The 25,705-nt window shown below is 37.1% G+C and overlaps 1 protein-coding gene across 2 annotated transcripts in view; it reads right to left on the reverse strand.

The window, feature by feature from the left end:
- The window catches only part of UGGT2 (UDP-glucose glycoprotein glucosyltransferase 2), a 144,866-nt gene that overhangs the window by 33,805 nt on the left and 85,356 nt on the right, over positions 1-25,705 (reverse strand). For both annotated transcript variants that reach the window (XM_010810955.4, XM_002691971.6), the window contains exons 23-29: positions 19,971-20,095; positions 13,230-13,325; positions 11,212-11,314; positions 4,257-4,336; positions 1,389-1,569; positions 760-918; positions 342-427 (exon numbers count right to left, since the gene is read on the reverse strand). In XM_010810955.4, the coding sequence (XP_010809257.1) occupies positions 342-427; positions 760-918; positions 1,389-1,569; positions 4,257-4,336; positions 11,212-11,314; positions 13,230-13,325; positions 19,971-20,095 (830 nt within the window). The remainder of the gene's footprint in view (positions 1-341; positions 428-759; positions 919-1,388; positions 1,570-4,256; positions 4,337-11,211; positions 11,315-13,229; positions 13,326-19,970; positions 20,096-25,705) is intronic.

Consider the following 25,705-nt stretch of genomic DNA (forward strand, 5'->3'; position numbering starts at 1 on the left):
AAAGATAATGGCTTTTCTAGATAAGATATACATATTATATAATCATTAAACAATAAATGTTTACAGTGTTAACATGGAAAATTCTACAGAAAATAATAAGTAAAGGAGATGGAGTAAAGAACAAGATGTATACATTAGGCATACCTTCTGTATTTTTGAAATAAAACAATAAGAATAAATGTTACAGTTTTATAATAATGTTTTTTTTTATATATATATAATGATGTTTTGTTTTATAATAATGATATTTGTGAATGTTTTAGCTGTTTTGATGATCTTTGTTATGTCACACTAAAAACTTTTTTATATATAAAAACTTTAAAGTTGTTTATATAACTCACCCAACTATTTGATAAATATCTTCGGATCTTCCTTGGCGTAATTTCAGTATCCAAGCACCTGGGTTTGCTTTTAATTGAAAATATCCCTTTTAAGATGAGAAAAATATGATCACAGTTACATGAATGAAAACAACATCCAACTGCTCAAGAAATATTATTCATGAATACTCCAACAGTATTCCATTAACTGTGGAATAATTTTCATAAATGAATTCCAAGAAAGAAGATTTTATAATAACCTATAAAAGCATATTCTGAATGTACAACTCCCTTCATTTTTGTTTTAATTACCATATTGAAGGATTTTTTTTCCCCTGGGACCTATACAACAAGAGCAGGATAAAAATTATTTCATCTTATTATTAGGAAAACTTAGAGGATTTCACCAAAATTTCTAATTGAGTATGTATGTACTTACGAGATTGGCCATCACTATTGTATCTACTACAACAGGTTTATTTTTTGTGCCCAGAGTAAACTGCAGACCCCGAGGAGGTTGGTCTGTCGTTAAGTCAAAGCAATGTCCTTCGAGTAGTAGATATTCTAGTTCATATTCTGCTGTGACAGCTTTCTCAATCTAGGAGGACACAGGTCATTGTTTTGGGGTTAGTAATTCTCATAATGTAAATTCTGTAATAAATACACGTGATTATTTTATTATTAGCCAAAGTATTTTCAGGGGCAGTCTCAAGTCTTCCTTTTAGCTGAGTGAACCTAACAGTTGAGTGAAATTCTTGAACACTAAAGCTTATGATTAATTTTCTTCCATTCCTGTAATACCAGCTCTACTCCACCATCATCATATATGCACCACAATCATAAGAGAGATGTGAGCACAGATGGGTGCTCGCTGAGTCCAGTTTACCGTTTTTGAGAACAAAAAATAAGTAGTTTCTTGAAAACAGTACTTGTTTCAACAACTTTAGCTGGGTTCTTAACCAGTTGTTGAATTATTACTACTCTAGTGATGAACTTCATATACTTCATTAACCTGTATCCATAATCCCTAAAGCATTTTGTCTTTCTTTATACAACTTTATAACTTACATCTTTTAAATGAATGTTATCAAGGTCACAGTTGCTGTGTACTATTTCAACCAACCAGCCTTCAGGAGTGATCATATTGAGGGTTAGAAGGGGTGATTCAGGGATATCCAAGAATTTTGCCACTGGTCCAGTAATATCACTAGTTAACATCAGTTCCGGTTCCAGAACAAAACGGTAAAAGCTGTTGGCAGAAACAGATAAAATATATACTGCAATCAAAACTGAGATTTCTTCTAAAATATTTTAAAATCGCAAATGGCTTAAAAACATGACCAGAAAATCTTAAAAAGACTAAAAACACACTATACTGAAGTTAATGCTTATGTGAGTGGTAGACAATCATTATTATTGTTTATACTATTATCTATTATAAGATTGTCTATATTACATACCCTTGTTAATTATTTCTTAATGAATATGAATCCCTTTAAGATACACTGACTTATGCAGGTTCCAGGAATTTATGATCTGAATTCACTCACTGATCCTTCTTCAAATGTGACCACGGTCTATTTTTAGTGATTTTATTAGCTCTTAGCTCTGTTAATAATATTAAGAGAAATGATAAGCAGAAAGCAAGTAAAATTTAAGCTAACGTTCTGGTACTTATTTAAAAAGTGCAATTAAAAACAAACAGGAGTGAGTTCAAAGCAGCTGCTTATTAACAGAACTTTCAGAAGTATCAGCAATTATTAGTGTATTTTAACCTTATGTCTTATGTCTTACACAGTGTATTTTAACCTTATGTCTTACACAGTAAGAAATAGTTACATTACTAAGAACAGTGACTTTCACTATTTTGGGACTACAATCAAGGTGTCAGCTGTGCTGTGGTTATCTCAAGACTCCATGGGGGAGGAATCCACCCCTAGGCTCCTGCAGCTCCTCACTAGTCCTTGGCTGGAGACTGCACTCAGTCCTTAGCACAAGAGAATTTCCAGCAAGCTTAGTGAAGCACACAAGAGCAGGAGAGAGAGAATGCCACAAGACAGAAGTCACAGCCTCTTATAACCCAATTGCAGAAGAGACATTCCCTCACTTTTGCCATATCCTATTCATTAGAAGCAAATCATCACATACAACCGGCACTCATGGAGAATCTAGGTAGGGTGTGAATCCCCAGAGGCAGAGTCAAAAAAGAGAGAGTAAGAGGAGACGGTGAAGAGAACACAGTCCAAACCAAGTACCGGGTACTATCAAAGGCAGCAGAAATGTCATTAAGAAGTATCCTATGGATTTTGCGAGCAGCGATTTGTGAATTAGTAAAAATAATTCAGTGGCAAAGAGGATAAAGACTAACTTCAGTGGGAGGTACAAGTGAATGAGAGATGAAGAGGGGGGCTGGCCACACTTAAGAGAACCTGACATGACCAAGAATGGAGAAGAGAAGGAAGAGGTAGGGCTCTAGAGGAGAGGAAGTTAAGGGAGCAGTTTATTTTCTTTTTAAAAATTGAATAACTCTGAGACTGAAAGAAAAGGGCTACTAGAGAGGTTAGAGACATGGAACAAGAACTATGTGATAAAAGGAAGGATCTAGAAATAAATGGCAAAACACAGGAACACCTTAACCAAGAGGAAAGATGACAACTCTTCCCATACCACACAGGAAGCCTGGAAAGGTACAGGAGACAGGAGGAACTGAGAGAATTCCTGCCCATAACCTCTGTCATCTCTGAGAAGAATGAGACAGTATTTTATAAGTTAAGGTCTATGAACTGTAAAAAAAAAAAAAAGTTAATAAACAGAAACCTCACAATCAGGAGACTACACTGGGCAGTACTCACAGCCTCTGATTCCGATAACATAACCCAACAGGAAGAAGAAAGACTTCTCCTTCTTCCCTGGCAAGGACTCAGACATGAGAAGCCATGGGCTCATTGTTTACTACAGACTCCCCTACCCCGACTTCCTTTCCTCTCTAAGAGTTCTCCTTCCTCTGCCTTGTGTAGAGACTTGTACATGGCACTCTGTGCTTGCTGACCATGAATTGCAACTCTCCTGATCCTAAATAAACCCATATTTTCTGGAGAAATATCTAACAATCTATTTGTTTTAGGTCAACAGAATTAATGTGTCAACTAGTTTCCTTAATATATGCTACTAAGTATATAAGACTCTGTTGAACTCACAGGTTAAAACAAATTCAACAGTTTTTGTCTAATGCACTGTTATTAACCACTTGCAGCATCTATCTGGTATATTAGGTGTTATTTCACTTTAGAGAAGTCAAGTTCTTTCCCTTCTAACAAACTGTGCTAGATTATGTTTAATATTCTCACTCTTTATCATATATCCCAAAGCTTTACAGAGACTTTGTGGAGAGGATTCCTACTTGTGTGAGTAAAAACTCTGTACTCATGGAAAGACCTCTCAATTAGTGGCTAAAATGAGATTTAGAAACACATAATAAAATCTGAAATACAAAAGAAAAATAAGTATGAAAAATGAATGAATTACGAGGACAAAAATCTTGTTAAGGTAATAAATGTCACCTATACTTTCATTTTTGTCATATTTTGGATTCTACACATAGTGATATCATATGGTATTTGTCTTTCGACTTACTTCACTTAGTATAATAATCTCAAAGTACATCCATGTTGCTGCAACCCACTGTATACTTCTAAATAGGTACTTCTAAATCAAATTTTTAAAAATACCCATAGATGAAAATAATCCATGTAAATTCTGCAATTATATTGGGTGAATTTTACTGGTTAGGTTACCTTAATTTTATATCAATAAACTATCTCTGATCTATTTCAACTAAGCATTTTGTGAAGGAAAAAACAGGTGTAGTAATTAAGTTTTTTCCCCTTGTAGCATGTACAAATTTTTCAAAATGAAATTATGTTCACATAGACCAACCTCTTTAAAGGGGCTTCTGAAAGTTTACTCCTGCAGTTCATGAACAACTTTAACTTCATGTTGATAATCTTTCCAAGGACCTATTAGAAAAAAATTCCCATATTTGAAATTAATATTAATAGCTAACACTTACTGAGTATTTACTATGCACCAGGAACTATATTCGGAGAAGGCAATGCACCCCACTCCAGTACTCTTGCCTGGAAAATCCCATGGACAGAGGAGCCTGGTAGGCTGCTGTCTACGGGGTCGCTACAAGTCGGACACGATGGAAGCGACTTAGCAGCAGCAGCAGCAGCAGGAACTATATTAATACTTGACATCTGTTAACTCATCTGATTCTCACAACTTCCTTTTGAGGTAGCTACTTTTATAGCTGAGGCACAGACAGATGTAGCAATTTGCCCATGATCACACAGTAAGTCAGGGCAGAGGTCAGATTTGAATCCACACAGTTGATATCATTGCCCAAAGGTTATACTGCCTACCTTTTGCCTAGTGTGACTTCCTTTCATGGCATTTAAATTTCTTCACTACTGAAGAACAAATAAAATAATTATTAGAATCTCAATCAGTTCAGTTCAGTCGCTCAGTCATGTCCGACTCTTTGCAACCCCATGAATTGCAGCAGGCCAGGCCTCCCTGTCCATCACCAACTCCCGGAGTCTACCCAAACCCATGTCCATCGAGTCGGTGATGCCATCCAGCCATCTCATCCTCTGTCGTCCCCTTCTCCTCCTGCCCTCAATCCCTCCCAGCATCAGGGTCCTTTCTTTTTTTTTTTTTAATTACTTAATTAATTTTATTTTATTTTTTAAAAAATTTTATTTTTAAACTTTACATAATTGTATTAGTTTTGCCAAATATCAAAATGAATCCACCACAGGTATACATGTGTTCCCCATGGTATGGGGAGGGGGGAGGGAGGAGGGTTCAGGGTCTTTTCAAATGAGTCAACTCTTTGCATCAGGTGGCCAAAGTACTGGAGTTTCAGCTTCAGCATCAGTCCTTCCAATGAACACCCAGGACTCATCTCCTTTAGGATGGACTGGTTGGATCTCTTTGCAGTCCAAGGGATTCTCAAGAGTCTTCTCCAACACCACGGTTCAAAAGCATCAATTCTTCGGTGCTCAGCTTTCTTCACCGTCCAACTCTCACATCCACACATGACCACTGGAAAAACCATAGCCTTGACTAGATGGACCTTAGTTGGCAAAGTAATGTCTCTGCTTTTGAATATGCTATCTAGGTTGGTCATAACTTTCCTTCCAAGGAGTGTCTTCTAATTTCATGGCTGCAATCACCATCTGCAGTGATTTTGGAGCCCCCAAAAATAAAGACAGCCACTGTTTTCACTGTTTCCCCATCTATCTGCCATGAAGTGATGGGACTGGATGCCATGATTTTAGTTTTCTGAATGTTGAGCTTTAAGCCAACTTTTCACTCTCCTCCTTCACTTTCATCAAGAGCCTTTTTAGTTCCTCTTCAATTTCTGCCATAAGGTTGGTGTCGTCCGCATATCTGAGAGAACCTCAATGTGCAAATACAAAGTAGTGACCTCACAATTGTATGGCAAGGGTGCCCTGATCCTTATGGAATTTCATCTATGTTGTAAAAGATATAGGAAGGTGTTGGCTACATACAGATAAAATAGTCTCTTTTCATTTTCCTAGAGCATTAAAGTAGGAGAATTTTTAATTCTGATAGTCCTTACATCTATAAAGGCAACAAGTCAGTGAAGATTTGAAAATATTAGACAACACAGGACAGATGTAAAAGGAGAAGAAAACAGATATATGGAATGGAAAGGATACATGTTTGAGGAGGAATTACAATATACAGACTAAGCATTTAAGAGCTCTGAATTTTAATTCCCATTCTATCATTCTTCTTATTAGCTACAATGGAGGCTGCTGAGCCATTGTTTCTCCCAAGTGTTAAATGAGACACTACCCATTTCTTCTAGTAAATTAATTTATGCTTTATAGCACAAAATTATAGCATAAAATTTCTGTATAGAATGAAATAAGTTATGTAAAGTTCTGAGCTGCTCTGAAATGAAGTATGCTACTATTACCAATGATATAAACTAGAATATAATTCCATATCTTGTATTTCTGTATAATCCATATTTCTTACTCTTAAAATCCATGTTTACATAAAAGCTTCAGAGGTAAGCAATTTTTTCTGAATAATGAGTCTCCATAGGAATAGGGAATTTATATACTAACATGCATCATACTACCTTCATTCCTTATTAGTATGATTACTGATTTCTGTTTTCCACAGAATAATATTGTGCTTTAAAGAAGTTAAAGTTTGAAGGTACAGAAATGCTGAAAGAATAAGGCAAGTAAATCAACTACAGAATTAACTTTGCCCTGGTTATACACTGAATAGGTATAATGACAAAGGGGATCCAAAACTGCTTGTACACATTAAGAAATGCATTTGTAAGAGATACCTATTACCCACTTTCCCAGTATGATTTGGTAGGGCACACCAAATTCGGAAAGAAATAGCATTTTGAAATTTTGATAGAATGTATCAGTATGATACATCAGTATGTATGATGTATACATACATCAGTATGACCCAGCTTGATCATTTACTTCTTTTCCCAGACTTGATACCTAATTATTTTTGCTTGTTTCCAAAAGTAAATGGTCATAGAATAGTTTCCACTTCGAGAATATTTTTTGATATGTCTTTTAAAAACGCACTGACTAATTTCAAACAGGAGTATCCAAAAATTTTGAACATCACTAGAAAAAATATGCCTTCCAACATGAGTAGCTTATTCAAATTTAAGTACTGAAAGCTGCATAACAAATTGAATCTTTTAAGATTATAAGTACAAGAAAAACCACAGAATGTTCTTTCAGTGTCTGCTATCTGTATTCTAATATTCCTTCTCTACTTCCCACTGACGGAAACTATAGGCTTCCCTTGGGGCTCAGCAGTAAAAGAATCTGCCTGCAATGCTGAGACCGGGGTTCGATCCCTGGGTAGGGAAGATTCCCTGGAGAAGGGAATGGCAACCCACTCCAGTATTCTTGCCTGGAAAATCCCATGGACAGAAGAGCTTGGTGGGCTATAGATCATGGGGTCACAAAGAATCAGACACAACTGAGCAACTAACACACTACTTCCCAGTGAAGGAATCTTCAGGTTTACACAGTGTCTGTCCCTGCCCCATGTGACTAGGTGCAGCCGGCTGGCTGGCTAGTCTGGTCAATGGGATGTGACTGGATGGAAGATATTTGGGGCTGGGGTTGCATCCTTGTCTGCACTGCCTGCTGCAGTGATAGAGATGATGTTGTGATCTTAGACTGCCACAGAGAGGCTACTTCATGAGGACAGCTGAACAACAGAAGGTGCCCGAGTCCCTCACACTGTTGAGCTTCCCTGGCACCTTCACATGGATTACACTTGGAAGGTGAGATGACAGAAATCACTTCAGACTTGAAGGTATTTTGCTTTTGTTCAGTTGCTCAGTCGTGTCCGACTCTTTGAGACCCCATTAATCTCAGCACGCCAGGCCTCTCTGTCCATCACCAACTCCTGGAATCCACCCAAACCCATGTCCATTGAATTGGTGATGCCATCCAACCATCTCAGCCTCTGTCATCCCCTTCTCCTCCTGCCCTCAATCTTTTCCAGCATCAGGGTCTTTTCAAAAGAGTCAGCTCTTCACATCAGGTGGCCAAAGTACTGGAGTTTAAGCTTCAACATCACTCCTTCCAATGAACACCCAGGACTGATCTCCTTTAGGATGGACTGGTTGGATCTCCTTGCAGTCCAAGGGACTCTCAAGAGTCTTCTCCAACACCACAGTTCAAAAGCATCAATTCTTCAGCACTCAGCTTTCTTCACCATCCAACTCTCACATCCATACACGACCACTATGGAAAAACCATAGCCTTGACGAGACGGGCCTTTGTTGACAAAGTAATGTCTCTGCTTTTTAATATGCACAGACTGGTTCCAAATAGGAAAAGGAGTACGTCAAGGCTGTATATTATCACCCTGTTTATTTAGCTTATATGCAGAGTACATCATGAGACACGCTAGACTGGAAGAAACACAAGCTGGAATCAAGATTGCTGGGAGAAATACCAATAACCTCAGATATGCAGATGACACCACCATTATGGCAGAAAGTGAAGAGGAACTAAAAACCTCTTGATGGAAGTGAAAGTGGAGAGTGAAAAAGTTGGCTTAAAGCTCAACATTCAGAAAACGAAGATCATGGCATCCAGTCCCATCACTTCATGGGAAATAGATGGGGAAACAGTGGAAACAATGTGAGACTTTTATTTTGGGGGGCTCCAAAAATCACTGCAGATGGTAACTGCAGCCATGAAATTAAAAGACGCTTACTCCTTGGAAGGAAAGTTATGACCAATCTAGATAGCAGAGACATTACTTTGCCAACAAAGGTCCCTCTAGTCAAGGCTATGGTTTTTCCAGTGGTCATGTATGGATGCGAGAGTTGGACTGTGAAGAAGGCTGAGTGCCAAAGAATTGATGCTTTTGAACTGTGGTGTTGGAGAAGACTCTTGAGAGTTCCTTGGACTGCAAGGAGATCCAACCAGTCCATTCTGAAGATCAGCCCTGGGATTTCTTTGGAGGGAATGATGCTGAAGCTGAAACTCCAGTACTTTGGCCACCTCATGCGAAGAGATGACTCATAGGAAAAGACACTGATGCTGGGAGGGATTGGGGGCAGGAGGAGAAGGGGACGACAGAGGATGAGATGGCTGGATGGCATCACTGACTCGATGGACATGAGCCTGAGTGAACTCCGAGAGTTGGTGATGGACAGGGAGGCCTGGTGTGCTGCGATTTATGGGGTTGCAAAGAGTCGGACACGACTGAGCGACTGAACTGAACTGAACTGAAGTTGGTCATAACTTTCCTTCCAAGGAGTGTCTTAATTTCATGGTGCAATCACCATCTGCAGTGATTCTGGAGCCCAGAAAAATAGAGTCAGCCACTGTTTCCACTGTTTCTCCATCTATTTGTCATGAAGTGATGGGACCAGATGCCGTTATCTTTGTTTTCTGAATGTTGAGCTTTAAGCCAACTTTTTCACTCTCCATTCACTTTCATCAAGAAGCTCTTTAGTTCTTCTTTGCTTTCTGCCATAAGAGTGGTGTCATCTGCATATCTGAGGTTATTGATATTTCTCTCAGCATCTTGATTCTAGCTTGTGCTTCTTCCAGCCCAGCGTTTCTCAAGATGTACTCTGCATATAAGTTAAATAAGCAGGGTAACAATATACAGCCTTGACGTACTCCTTTTCCTATTTGGAACCAGTCTGTTGTTCCATGTCCAGTTCTAACTGTTGCTTCCTGACCTGCATACACGTTTCTCAAGAGGCAGGTCAGGTGGTCTGGTATTCCCATCTCTTTCAGAATTTTCCACAGTTTATTGTGATCCACAGTCAAAGGCTTTGGCATAGTCAATAAAGCAGAAATAGATGTTTTTCTGGAACTCTATCGCTTTTTCCATGATCCAGCAGATGTTGGCAATTTGATGTCTGGTTCCTCTGCCTTTTCTAAAACCAGCCTGAACATCTGGAAGTTCACCATTCACGTATTGCTGAAGCCTGGCTTGGAGAATTTTAAGCATCACTTTAGTAGTGTGTGAGATGAGTGCAATTGTGCGGTAGTTTGAGTATTCTTTGGCATTGCCTTTCTTTGGGATTGGAATGAAAACTGACCTTTTCCAGTCCTGTGGCCACTGCTGAGTTTTCCAAATTTGCTGGCATATTGAGTGCTGCACTTTCACAGCATCATCTTTCAGGATTTGAAATAGCTCAACTGGAATTCCATCACCTCCACTAGCTTTGTTCATAGTGATGCTTCCCTAAGGCCCACTGACTTCACGTTCTAGGATGCCTGGCTCTAGGTGAGTGATCACACCATTGTGATTATCTGGGTTGTGAAGATCTTTTTTGTTCTTCTGTGTATTTTTGCCACCTCTTCTTAATATCTTCTGCTTCTGTTAGGTCCCTACCATTTCTGTCCTTTATAAGCCCATCTTTTCATGACATGTTCCCTTGGTATCTCTAATCTTGAAGATTAGAGATAGTCTTTCCCATTGTATTGTTTTCCTCTATTTCTTTGCACTGATCCCTGAGGAGGGCTTTCTTATCTGTGCTTGCTCTTCTTTGGAACTCTTTGGAACTTTGCTTTTGTCACAGTGGCCAAACCTCTTGAATTCAACTTTTTTGCTTTTTCTTCCACTAGCTTCCCCTGTATGGTTAATGTTACTTAGTATATTCTAAACTTTTCATAGTCATTAAGCTTAGACATCTGCTTCTCCAGAAGCCATTCTCCACACCAAGGGAAAGAAAGATGACCATGGGAAGACACTTGTATCAGTTAGCTCAGGCTGCCATAATAAATCACCACAGACCAGGTGGCTTGAACTACAGAAATTTATTTCATGTCAGAGTGTTGGCAGACTCAGTTCCTGAAGAGGGCTCTCTTCCTGGCTTTTAGGTGGCTGCCATGTTGCAGTGTACTCACATGACCTCTTCTCTGTATATGAGGAGAGAATGATCTCTTCTCCTCTTCTTATAAGGCTATTCATCCTACTGGATTACAGCCCAACCTATAACACTTCATTTAACCTTACTTACTTACCCAAGTCCCTATTTCCAAATACAGTCACATTGGAGATGAGGGTTTTGGGGTGATGGAGACAACAATTATGTCCTTATTAACATCTAATCTGGTCCTGCCATAATACCCCAGGCACAGCTCTATCATTTCATTTTCTACATTGATATATGACAATCTATTTAGAATGCTGCATGAAATAAAGAATCAAGACCAAACATTTGATTATACTTGAAAACAAACCTGAAAAGATTATGAATTTCAAAATAAAAGTAGATAATAAATATATGTATACTGTTTAATAAAATGTAAAATTATCTTACTATTAATAACTGTGCCATCTTCTGTGCTTCTCTTGTCAATGGATCAACAATAGCAATGACATCAAAGGACATATCATTCTCTACAGAATTTATCTTTATAATGCTAGAAAAATAAGGTGAAAGATGATCAGTTAAGTCTACTCAATTACTGAATTAATCTTAATCTTAGCTATGTACATGGAGAAGGCAATGGCACCCCATTCCAGTACTCTTGCCTGGAGAATCCCATGGATGGAGGAGCCTGGTGGGCTGCCGTGTGTGGGGTCGCAGAGAGTCGGACACAATTGAAGTGACTTAGCAGCAGCAGTAGCAGCAGCTATGTACATTCTTATAAATTTCTTTCTCACTGGATTAAAAAATCCTGGCTATTTCTTCATAGAAGAAAATGCAAATTTAAAAGTTTAATGTCTGCATTCAATAAACCAGAAAATCCAAATTAGAGAAAATGAAAGAAATTATGAATCAGATCAGATCAGATCAGTCACTCAGTCGTGTCTGACTCTTTGCGACCCCATGAATCGAAACTCTTCAGAGAACAATACTATTTTAGTGGAAAAAAATGATAATTTAAAGCTCCTCAAATTCTCATGGATCATACAATGTAAAAAATAAAACAAAGATGCTTTTTTGTTAATTGTATTTCCTCAGATTTGAGAATGATAAATTACTCAGTACTTTTATTAAATTTAATAGTTTTTAAAACCCAACATATTATTAACAGGAAAGCTCAGGGGAAAAACACCCTAATGTATTATATTATCTTGACCTCAGTCACCCTCTCCACACTTCCTTCCCTCTGTCCTTTCCATTCAGTCTTTCACTGAAACAAGTTCTAAGATTGAAGATGAACTATATGTTAAAGTAAAAAGTTGGGAAAATTATTTAAAGTACAGAAAAGGCCAGTATGAGATAATAAATCCTACATTTAATTCAATGAAAAGTTTAAAGTATATATTTAATTCAAAGTACAGAATAGTCCAATTGAGTTACTGTTTTAACATTGTAACAACATAGGAAGTCAGGTATTTTTTTTTTTTGAGAGGTATAAAATTGGAAAATAAGGAAGGAAGTGCCAGCCATTTTAAGTTTATGATAAACTAATTTGTCTCAATTTAGTTTTATAAGAGCACTGATTGGAAAAAGATAATAAAATTTATAGTCACATAATGTCTAACTGATTATTTTTTCCTATTCTCAGTGGTCCTTAAATTTAAAAAAAAATTCCAGCTGTGTACCCAGATAATTGTATGAATTTTATTTCAAATATCTTAGAGGAGAAGTATTATATAGTGAAATTATAAACTAGTTTATTATTTTAAAACAGTATTTCTCTGATGGCTGTTTTTAGAAATCTAATTTTTTAAGGAATAGTAAATTTTTAACAAAGAAATGTTCCACGAATAGTTACTCAACTGCACATTTTACCCAAAACGAACCTTTTGTTTTCTTTTAACTACACCACATCTCATAATTGTCAATATATGGATACACACTGAAAATCTCACTCCTCCATCCCAAAGGGTAAAGTATTCTCTAAATTTACTTGACTAGATAGGTCCTCCCTCAGAAGATATTTGTCAACATCTCAGAGTAATGTTCCATAGAACACATTTTGGGATATTCTTTTGTACATGTCTACATTTAATTAAGCAGAATTCTTTGGTAACTGAGTCTTTTATACAATGACAACATAAAGCTATTATTATTTATAATGACTATACTGCAAAATTTCAAATGAACTTGAGTGTGGAAGAAAGATCAAAGTAAGACAAATCATATTAGGTTTACTTACTTGAAACTTCATATTTTATATATATATATATATATATATATATATATAAAATAATTTATTTACCAGAATACAATTGACTAGAATTTTTTTCCTAATCTTATCAAAAACATTTATTGTCTAACAACTTTTAATTCTACTTTAACTTTGGCTATATCATGAACACAAATGTAACCATAACTAAGTACAGGATGCAGTGACAGAAAACACAGCACTAATATATTCTTACCTGCGACTCTCCTTAAGAAATGTGATGTCATACCGAGAGGCACGTTTAGGCAAAGAGGAAACAAGAGCATCAATTTTCATAACAAGGTCACTCAAGCTAGAGAAACAAGATAAACAATGAATGAATTTTGGGGGAAGAAAGGTCCATATTTCATCTATCATATAACACCTTAAGAAAAGGGAATTTACTGCAAAGTATCTCTAGTAGATAAACTGTATGTAAAAGACTTTTCTTCCAAACTTGTAGATTCTATCAAAAGTACAATGACTGCTGCTTCTAAGGTCAACTTATTTTTTATCTTTGATATGATTGATAGCTAAAGCACATAAGTGATATTCCTAATAGTGTCTATAATGATATAGAGAATCATTCAATTAGTCAAAATTTGCTGAGTTGCTGGTTATGTATCCAAGCACTTAGACCCACATAGGGAAGAAAGAAGAGCATGCAGGAAAAACAAAAAGTAAATGGTAAGATATCTACTTTCATAGAATTTTTAATATAGCTAAGCAGCCCAGATTTCTATGGTTTCAAATTCATTCAAAAATTAAAAATGTACAAAATAAATACCTAGATTAAATATAATCAAATTCATAAATCTATGACAGAGAAAATGTGTACATTTAATGATATGCTGATATATCATTAAAATATGAAAATGTGTATGTTTAATGATAACAGAAAATGTTAGCTGAAATTTAAGTAAAAAAAAAAAAGAAAAATAGAAAAAATAGGCATCTCCATTTTATAAACAAAGAAATTCAGAGTCAGAGTGGTTGAGAACCTTGTCAGTATTTCTCTACCGCATCATTTTTTGCTGGATATATAGTTCCTGTACACTTTATATTATTTCTATTTGTAAACCATATCTTTCACAGAGCATTGCATTTAGTTGCCACTTAATAAACATAAAATAAAAGAATTAATCAAAATCATAATCGACTCCTAAACTTCCTTAAAGGTTTAGAAACTTAAGGTTAAATTAGCCACACAATCTCTAATATGTAAAATTGTAGGCACAATGGAGGAAATATTTATGGACAACATGTTCCCCATTTTTTTAAACTGGGCTGTTATGTACTTAGAGGAGAGGGAGACAAAAAAAAGAAAATCTTTGAGGCCTCCAACAAACTTTTCCTAGATTTTCTGAATTTTCAGCTATCCAGGTCAATTTTTGTCTTTTTGAAAAGTGCTTTGAACTAAAGAGAGGAAAAGTGAACGTGTTAATCCCTTAGTCGTGTCTGACTCTTAGCAACGCTATGGACTGTATGGGATTTCCCAGGTAAGACTACTGGAATGGGTTGCCATTCCCTTTTCCAGGGAATCTTCCTGATGGAGAGACTGAACCTGCGTCTCCTGAATTGGCAGGCAGGATTCTTACCACTGAGTTACTAGGAAAGCCAGATCATAGGTACTAGGGATAAAGTTAAAAACACATGTGTAAGACTTCATGGGGGAAAAAGTGGAAGCTTCACTGAAGAATCTAAAAGGAACACTGTGCTATGCTTAGTTGCTCAGTTGTGTTCGACTCTTTGCAATCACATGAACTGTAGGCCGCCAGGTTCCTCTGTTCACTGAGATTCTCCAGGCAAGAACACTGGAGTGGGTTGCTAAGCCCTTCTCCAGGGGATCTTCCCAACCAGGGATCAAACCCAAGTCTCCTGCACTGCAGGTGGATTCTTTAGCAGCTGAGCCACCAGGGAAGCCCAAAAGGAACTCTAAAGACCCCGAATAAGTGCGTCTGTCTACCTACTTATCTACCTACATATATATGTATGTATGTATGTGTAGTTTCATATAAATAATATATGTATATATTTAATGGGTAAGATAATACAATATCACATAAAGATGGCAATTCTTTTTAAACAATAAATTCAAATAAATTCCCATAAAAATAGCAGGAAGGTTTTCTGTAGAACTTGTTATTCTGGTCCTAATAATATTTATATGAAAATGTAGCCAAAAAAAAAGGTCAAGAAAACTTTGAAGAAGTAGCAGGAGTAATTTTCATTATCTGATATTGAAATTTATTATAAAGCTGTGGTAGTTAAAATGTGGGACTGCATAAGGCAAGACATCAGTGGAACAGTATAAAGATCTAAGAAGAATTAAAGACATACATCAGAAAAAAGCAAAACTGTAAAACTTTTAGAAGAAAATAAAAGAGAATACCTTTACGAATTCAGACCAAGGGAAATATTTATACACCCTATACACACACACACATGAGTACACACCCTTCACTTGACATACAGATCACAGATTACAAAGGAAAAACCCAGAGAATATTTTGACATTAAAAAAAAACTTCTCTGTAAAAAGTTACAATTCAACAGCCAAGCCACAAACTGCAATAGTGTATTTTATTACTGATAAAAGATATATATACCACATGTTTATAAATCGCTGAAAGAAAATCCAACAAATAATTAAGCAAAAAGCATGAACATATCTTTTAAAGAAGAGCAAACTAAAACAATCATATGAGAAGATATTCAACTTTACTAGAAGACAGGAAGTAGAATTAAAACAAGATGCACTTCCTTGTCTTCTAGAAAGGAACTGTTTCACACCAGTCAGAATGGCTGCGATCCAAAAGTCTACAAATAATAAATGCTGGAGAGGGTGTGGAGAAAAGGGAACCCTCTTACACTGTTGGTGGGAATGCAAACTAGTACAGCCACTATGGAGAACAGTGTGGAGATTCCTTAAAAAACTGGAAATAGAGCTGCCTTATGATCCAGCAATCCCACTGCTGGGCATACACACTGAGGAAACCAGAAGGGAAAGAGACACATGTACCCCAATGTTCATCACAGCACTGTTTATAATAGCCAGGACATGGAAGCAACCTAGATGTCCATCAGCAGATGAATGGATAAGAAAGCTGTGGTACTTATACACAATGGAGTATTACTCAGCCATTAAAAAGAAAACATTTGAATCAGTTCTAATGAGGTGGATGAAACTGGAGCCTATTATACAGAGTGAAGTAAGAAGGAAAAACACCAATACAGTATACTAACGCATATATATGGAATTTAGAAAGATGGTAACAATAACCCTGTGTACGAAACAGCAAAAGAGACACTGATGTATAGAACAGTCTTATGGACTCTGTGGGAGAGGGAGAGGGTGGGAAGATTTGGGAGAATGGCATTTAAACATGTAAAATATCATGTATGAAACGAGATGCCAGTCCAGGTTCGATGCACGATACTGGATGCTTGGGGCTAGAGCACTGGGACGACCCAGAGGGATAGTATGGGGAGGGAGGAGGGTTCAGGATGGGGAACACATGTATACCTATGGCTGATTCACATTGATATATGGCAGAAACTAATACAATATTTGAAGCAATTATCACTCAATTAAAAATAAATTTAAAAAATCAAGATGTAATTTCATATCCATAAGATAGGAAATGAACAGGTTGGGTAACACCAAGTATTGGTGAGGACTTCAGGAAACAACAACTAATGCATTTCTGGTAGGAGTCTTAACTGTTCCAACTCCTTTAGCAATATCTGATAAAGCTGAAGGTATGTCTATCCTAAACCCAGTACCAACACTCCTTTAATCTAAAGAAACTCATACATTACACAAGGAGACATGTAAACTAAGTTCATGATAGCATTTGCATAATAGTATTTTTGGGGGCTCCAGAATCACTGCAGATGGTGATTGCAGCCATGAAATTAAAAGACACTTACTCCTTGGAAGGAAAGTTATGACCAACCTAGATAGCATATTCAAAAGCAGAGATATTACTTTGCCAACAAAGGTCCATCTAGTCAAGGCTATGGTTTTTCCAGTGGTCATGTATGGATGTGAGAGTTGGACTGTGAATAAAGCTGAGCACTGAAGAATTGATGCTTTTGAACTGTGGTGTTGGAGAAGACTCTTCAGAGTCCCTTGGACTCCACAGAGATCCAACCAGTCCATCCTAAAGGAGATCAGTCCTGGGTGTTCATTGGAAGGACTGATGCTAAAGCTGAAACTCCAGTACTTTGGCCACCTGATGCGAAGAGTTGACTCCTTACAAGCAATAAATGCTGGAGAGGGTGTGGAGAAAAGGGAACCCTCTTACACTGTTGGTGGGAATGCAAACTAGTACAGCCACTATGGAGAACAGTGTGGAGATTCCTCAAAAAACTGGAAATAGAACTGCCTTATGATCCAGCAATCCCACTGCTGGGCATACACACTGAGGAAACCAGAAGGGAAAGAGACACGTGTACCCCAATGTTCATCGCAGCACTGTTCATAATAGCCAGGACATGGAAGCAACCTAGATGTCCATCAGCAGATGAATGGATAAGAAAGCTATGGTACATATACACAATGGAGTATTACTCAGCCATTAAAAATAATTCATTTGAATCAGTTCTAATGAGATGGATGAAACTGGAGCCTATTATAGAGTGAAGTAAGCCAGAAAGACAAACACCAATACAGTATACTAACACCATATATACGGAATTTAGAAAGATGGTAACAATAACCCTGTATACGAGACAGCAAAAGAGACACTGATGTATAGAACAGTCTTATGGACTCTGTGGGAGAGGGAGAGAGTGGGAAGATTTGGGAGAATGGCATTGAAACATGTATACTATCATGTATGAAACGAGTCGCCAGTCCAGGTTTGATGCACGATACTGGATGTTTGGGGCTGGTGCACTGGGATGACCCAGAGGGATGGTATGGGGAGGGAGGAAGGAGGAGGGTTCAGGATGGGGAACACATGTATACCTGTGGCGGATTCATTTCGATATTTGGCAAAACCAATACAATATTTTAAAGTTTAAAAAATAAAAAAAAAAGAGAGAGAAAAAAAGAAAAGACCCTGATGCTGGGAGGGATTAGGGGCAGGAGGAGAAGGGGACGACAGAGGATGAGATGGCTGGATGGCATCACTGACTCGATGGACATGAGTTTGAGTAAACTCCGGGAGTTGGTGATGGACAGGGAGGCCTGGCGTGCTGAGATTCATGGGGTTGCAAGGAGTCGGACACGACTAGACGACTGAACTGAAGTGAACTGAACGGGACTGGATGCCATTATCTTAGTTTTTTAATATTTAGTTTTAAGCCAGCTCTTTCACTCTCCTTCACTCTCACCAAGAGGCTCTTTAATTCCTCTTCGCTTTCTGCCATTAGAGTGGTATCGTCCTCATATCTGAGGCTGTTGATGTTTCTCCTGCCTATCTTGATTCCATATAGGGTTCCTTGTTCCTGTCTTGTAACTCACCCAGCTGGGTATTCCTCATGATTTGCTCAGCATATAGGTTAAACAAACAGGATGACAGCAGACAGCCCTGTCGTACTCCTTTCTCAATCTTGAACCAATCAGTTCTTCTGTACAGGGTTCTGTTGCTTCTTTTTTTTGTTGTTGTTGTTGCTTCTTGACCCACAGTTTTCTTAGGAGACAGGTAAGATGGTGGTATTCCTATAAGAGCTTTCCACAGTTCGTTATGATCCACACAGTCAAAGGCTTTAGCATAGTTGAAGAAATGGAGGTAGATGTTTTTCTGGGAATTTCCCTTGCTTTCTCTGTGATCCAGCGAATGCTGACAATTTGATTTCCGGTTCCTCTTCCTTTTCTAAAACCAGCTTGGACATCTGAAAGTTTTTGATTTGTATAATGCTGAAGCCTCACATGCAAGATTTTGAACATGACCTTACTAGCATAGGAGATGAGTACAATTGTCTGATGGTTAGCACATTCTTTGTGCTACACACATAAATCAGATAGCTTTTTTCTTTTTTTTTTTTAAAAACAAACTTACTTTGAAATAATTATAGACTCACAGGCTAGTACATAGAGGCTCTTCAACCCTCCATCTGGCTTCCTTCAAAGGAGACACTCCATATACCAAACCAGGACATCACCATTGAAACAATACTGTTTACTGGACTACAGATCATGTTCAGTTTTCACATGGACTTGTGTGTGTGTGTGTGTGTGGTTTTATGCAGTTTCATTGCCTGTTTAGGTTTGTATAACCACCACCACTGCTCCATCATCACCAGGCAGTTCCCTGAGATGGGTGGATGGCATCACCGACTCGATGGACCTAAGTTTGGGTAAACTCCGGGAGCTGGTGAAGGACATGGAGGCCTGGCGTGCTGCGATTCATGGAGTCGCAAAGAGTCGGACACAACTGAGCGACTGAACTGAACTGAACGAAATAAAGGCAAGTTAATTGTACTTCAGTAATGGAGTATATAAATTAATTGCAATATATTCACAAAATACTAGAAAGAAATTGAAGTGAATAAGTTCAGTCTATATACATGAAAATGGGAAAATGGATAAAGTTCCTACAGAGGCAGATTGCAAAAGAGGCCTATGTATAATAGCGTATCTCTAAAAAAGTCAAGGCTTTAACACCATAAACATTAATAATAGATAATTACATATGAAGCAGAAGTATAAAGGCAAATAGAGGAATCATGCATACAACATTTGAGAAAATGGCCACCTCTTGGGGAGGAGGGAGAATGGGACAGATGGAAAGAAAACAAAAGAGATAGATCCAAGGCAAATAAAATATTAACATCTACAGTTTGGTAGTGGTGAGCAAATGGTATTTTCTACTATTTCTTTATATTCTCTATATGTCTTTTATTGTGTCTTCGGTTGGTACCTGAAACACTTTCTAATCTTAAAAAGAAATCAGAGGCAAAATACCAAACTCCAAAATGAAATGCTCTTATGATTTTAAATACTTACTTCTTTGAGTTGATTTCTGTATTTTTAACAATGTCTTCAATGTTCGCTACAAACTTAGTAAATGTTATCTTTTCCAACAAGTAAAAATCTTCTGCATAGAAGTCTTCACCTAAAGGACCTAAGAACTTAAAAATAAAAACAATTATATTATTGTGTGTCTTCTGCTGCTGCTAAGTCGCTTCAGTCGTGTCCAACTCTGTGCGACCCCATAGACAGCAGCCCATCAGGCTCCCCCGTCCCTGGGATTCTCCAGGCAAGAACACTGGAGTGGGTTGCCATTTCCTTCTCTAATGCATGAAAGTGAAAAGTGGAAGTGAAATTGCTCAGTCGTGTTCGACTCTTAGTGACCCCATGGACTGCAGCCTACCAGGCTCCTCTGCCCACAGGATTTTCCAGGCAAGACTACTGTAATGGGCTGCCATTGCCTTCTCCAAGATCCTAATCTGTGACAGATATTTTCTTATCAAACAGATACTTCTTTAAGCAAAAACTGGTTAAACAGATAGTGGTTATTTATCATTTACTAAATCCACTGGGAAACATGAGAAAAGTATTTCCTCACTTTGAGATTACAAGTTAACATTTGTACAAATACCAAAATCAACATGGCAAAAAAATAATCAGCAAATTATTTCTATTTGAAAGTTTTACCTTGAAACATAATGCTTTCAAAAACCTAAGGCTTTTCATTTTAAAGTAAATTTTTCAAATAATTATCTATATTCCATAAATGTTTTACTTTCAACATTTACTATTTAATCTCTTAGTTGTAGCCCATATTATACATATATGAATATATAAATAAGGCATAAAAGATCAAAACCAAGAGACAAATCACGTAATTTTTTAATAATATCAACCATTCTTCATCTAACTGATGTATAAACTTGCTGGAGCACAGCAAGGTCATGTAGGTTAGTTTTCAATCAGTAACTGCAGAAGTGGGAAGCTGTAAACTTGCCAAACACCTAATTTCTCAGGATGTCTATCCCATCAAAACCACTCCAAATGTGCTACTATTATCATTTTGGGGGGAAGCTAATATGTGCATCATCATCATAATAGTATGACCATAATAAGCCTTGATATAGAAGGTGAGCTCTGACACAGTCTTATGAACAATTAGACTTAAAGACAATTAGAAAACATGTCAACCAGAATTTTTTTTTTTCCCTTGGCAAAAGACCACAATGAAACAGTTGCAAGTGGATTTTCTTAATTCCCCTTCATATGCTTCTGCAATTAATATTTTATAAAAATTAATAAAGTATAGTTCTTCAATCTTTTCTCATTTGCTCATAACAAAGGTGAAATTAGCTGGAATACTGGCATCCAGTTAAACAAATACCACATTTCACTTTAAACATAAAACCTGGTCTCTTAAATGTACAAAAAATAGGTGCTATAATACTAAAAGTACACATATCAACACTTCATTTCCTTAAGATGGCTGTCTATTTTAAGGTTAACTTTCCAAGCACTTTCAATGTTATATTTTTTGGACTATGGATGGGATAGACCTGGAAAATAGCTGAATTTTATCTATACCACTTCTAGTGACCAAATAGTTTTTTGTTAATAACTCAAAAAAAAGGAAATAAAATCTCAAATTATTTTCCTTGGGGATTAACAAGATTGGGAATCTGTACTGATTAAATCCACCAGAAAATTGGCACTATTTTACCTATGTAAGTTCAAATAGCTAGCAGAAACTCTATTTTTTCTGTGCTTTAGTTCTTCTACTTAAAGTTGAATATAATGTTTGTGGAATAAAATGTTAGTGTAAAATCACATAAGGGCCAAATTGAGAAATGGAACATTAGATTTGAAAATCATGTAATAGTACAATAAAACCTATCTGGAGCTTAAATCTTTACAACATTTTAGAAATGTGACTTTAGTTAAACAGAATAACTGCTATAACAGAAATGTACTATCTCCTTTGACAGATCATTAACATTTTAGAAAACTCTATTAAAATGTTCATGCACATACTGAATAAAAATCTCTCTCTACTTGTTGAAGTTTCATCCATTGGCCCTGACTCTATACTGACTCTCAATGAACATAAAATCTGTGAAAAGTGAAAGTGAAGTCGCTCAGTTGTGTCTGACTCTTTGCGACCCCATCGACTGTAGCCTACCAGGCTTCTCCGTCCATGGGATTTTCCAGGCAAGAATACTGGAGTGGGGTGCCACTGCCTTCTCCAAGAGATCTTCCTGACCCAAGGATGGAAACCAGGTCTCCCACACTGCAGGCAGACGCTTTACCCTCTGAGCCACCAAAATCCGTAAAAGTACCCACTATTTCTCATGATAGCCTTCAGCCATTCTATGTGTTTTTGGTATAAAAGCATATTTAATCCTCTGACAACTTTGTAAAATATACTATTACTTTTTCTATTGTCCTAATGAACAAATTTTATGACAAAGGTCGTGTAATTAATGGTGTAACTGGAATCTGAATCCAAACTGTCCTGCTAAACAAAAAGGCCATGCTTGTTTCCCTACTCTCTGCTGTGCCATGTCTTTCAGTAATTTGTAAATATGTGGCACAACCATTGTTCAGTCACTCAGTCATGTCTGACTCTGCAACCTCATGGACTACAGCATGCCAGGCATCCCTGTCCTTCACCATCTCCCAGAGCTTGCTTAAACTTATGTCCACTGAGTTGGTGATGCCATCCAACCATCTCATCCTCTGCTGTCACCTTATCCTCCTGCTTCAGTCTTACCCAGCATCAGGGTCTTTTCTAATAAGTCAGTTCTTCGCATCAGGTGGCCAAAGTATTGGAGCTTCAACATCAGTCCTTCCAATGAATATTTAGGACTGATTTCCTTTAGGACTGACTAGTTTGATCTCCTTTCAGTCCCAGACTCTCAAGAATCTCCAACATCACAGTTCAGAAACATCAATTCTTCAGTGCTCAGCCTTCTTTATGGTCCAACTCTCACATCCACACATGACTACTGGAAAAATCACAGCTTTGAATATAAGGACCTTTGTTGGCAAATTTATTTATTTTACTATGTGGTGTAATAAGAATAAGTGTAATTATATTGGGTTAGCTACAAAGTTCATTCACATTTTTCTATAAGATGTTATCGAGAAACCTAAACAAACTTTTTGGCCAAACCAACAGCAACAGTATTATTTAGGGTTTTATTTAATATTAAAATAGATTTTAAATTCTTTAGCATGTCAGTAAGAAAGTATGAGATCATCAATACTCCCTAGTTTTGATCATTTATAAACAATTTTAACTTTGAATATGTTTCAATTTTAATGTACATTTGGACAGGTTCAAAATGAAGACTGATTCTAAAATGTCAGAATTATTTTGAACATTAAATTATCTGGTTCAGAATTATAGCTACCTGCTACAATTGCTATGATTATTGTGTTTTATAAAAGCATTACTCTTGAGACACAGTGATAAGCTAAATATTACATTATAGTTCAGAAACCACAGTACTTATTTTCAGATATATCACACTTTTCTATTCAAACCACAATCCTACAAATACAATTAAAATTATAATTTTTCATTACTCAACATAAAAAGTCAACATATTTGACTTCCTAACTATCTCCAGTTCTGACCTCTTCCCCGAACTTAACTCATGTCCAGTTGCTGACTCAACCAGTCTACTCAGGTCCAGGATGGAACACTGAGCTCTTACTATATGCAGAACTAAATTCTCTATCTGATCTTCCTTTTCTTCTGAACAAGCCCACTCCTCCTGCAAGTCTTCCTTACTTTAAAACAATGCAACTTCATTCTGCTGGTCATGCAGTTCTCTCACATCCCACAGCAAATCTGTAAGCAACTCCTGTTCCCCCTTCCTTCAAAATACATCTCACGTCTACTTCTCTCTATTTCCACTAGAGCCATTCTGGTCCAGGCCACCATCAGCTCTCACTTGGTCTACTGTAATAGCTCCTAACTGGCTTCCCAACCTCTACAGTCTATTCTCAATGTAATAGCCACTAATGATCCAAATAAAATGTAAGTCAATTTATGTCAATCCCCTCTCCAGAACAATGAGCTTCTCAACTCATTCAGAGTAAAACCGCATCTGATCTGGCCCCCAGCTACTTCTCTCCTGTTCTCCTCATATCTGCTATTCTTAGAACACACAGACATAAGCTCATCTCAGGACTTGGTACTCCCTGTTTCCTCTACCTAGAACATTCTTCCAGATATGCAACAGTTTGCTCTCTCACATCTTTTGGTTCTCTGTCCAAATAACCCCGTATAAATAAGGACACTATTTGTTTTTGTTCCCTGCGCATCACAATGTAAACTCCACAAAAACATGTTTTTTCACTACTATACTCTTGGATTCCAGAAGAATGTTTGGTTCATGGAAAGATTACAGCTAAATCCTTTTGTCAATTTCAAGGAAAATGAGAAGAAAAGAGTTCTAAAAGAAATAAACCGAACATAACTATAATTTTATTACTAATATTGATAATAATATCATGGCTGAATTATATTAAGCCATGACAAAGAAAACATAGAGTAGCTTTTCCATTATGTATAACCAAAAGGCAAATTAATAGATACAGCAGGCTGTAACTTTTTCCTTTTTATCCCTTAAAATGCCTGACAAAGTCAAAGGTAGCTTTATACTTTATAAAATTGTTCTAAAAAGTTTATTTCTTCCCAAAGCAATTGCTAAAGAAAAAAAAAGCAACACCATTTTTAGGCTTTCAAATAGCTATCAAAATTCACTAACACTTTACAGTATTGTAATCATAAATACCAACTGTTGTCACCAATTTTACAGTAGCACTGTACACTGATGCACCTGAGTCTAACTACCTTTAGGAGCTGACACAATTAGCACAAGAACTGTTACACTGAAGAAGAAATACCTAATTTGTGGATGATATCATTATTCTCCAATTTCTATTATTTACAGACTCAAATAAGAAAGAATAAAAAAGCATAATTTTAAGGGAATGATGATGTGGGAATGGAGCACAAAGGAACAGAACTCATAAAAATGTAGAAAACTGAGCTTTGATGATGACTTGCTGTTGCTGCTGCTAAGTCGCATCAGTGGTGTCCGACTCTGTGCGACCCCATAGACAGCAGCCCACCAGGCTTCCCTGTCCCTGGGATTCTCCAAGCAAGAACACTGGAGTGGGTTGCCATTTCCTTCTCCAATGCATGAAAGCGAAAAGTGAAAGTGAAGTCGTTCGCTCAGTCGTGTCCGACTCTAGCGACCCCATGGACTACAGCCTACCAGGCTCCTCCATCCATGGGATTTTCCAGGCAAAAGTACTGGAGTGGGGTGCCATTGCCTTCTCCGTTGATGATGACTTAGGGATATACAATTTGATGGTTCAAGCAGAGGTATGTCAAACAGACTGCATTCGCTGATTTCTAGTAATACTTAAGCATCAGATTCAATTTTTAAAAACTTAAATCACACCTTAGAAAGAAAACTAGACTATCATACTAAAAATATTAATAAGTAGCTATTGTCCACTAATTTTGTATGTATATATTACAACTCCCTAATCAACTGGAAAAATATTTTTAGTATATTAAGAGAAAAAAGTGTGATTATAATTATGTATTTAAAAAACAGACAAGGCTATGCAGAGTAGAAACAAAGGATTTGAAGGTAAAACCTCGAGGGTGGGATGGTATGGGAGATAGGAGAAAGATTCAAGAGGGAGGGGACATATGTATACCTACGGCTGATTCATGTTGATGTACG

Source organism: Bos taurus, chromosome 12 (genome assembly GCF_002263795.3).
Source record: "Bos taurus isolate L1 Dominette 01449 registration number 42190680 breed Hereford chromosome 12, ARS-UCD2.0, whole genome shotgun sequence".
NCBI classification, from domain to species: Eukaryota; Metazoa; Chordata; class Mammalia; order Artiodactyla; family Bovidae; genus Bos; species Bos taurus.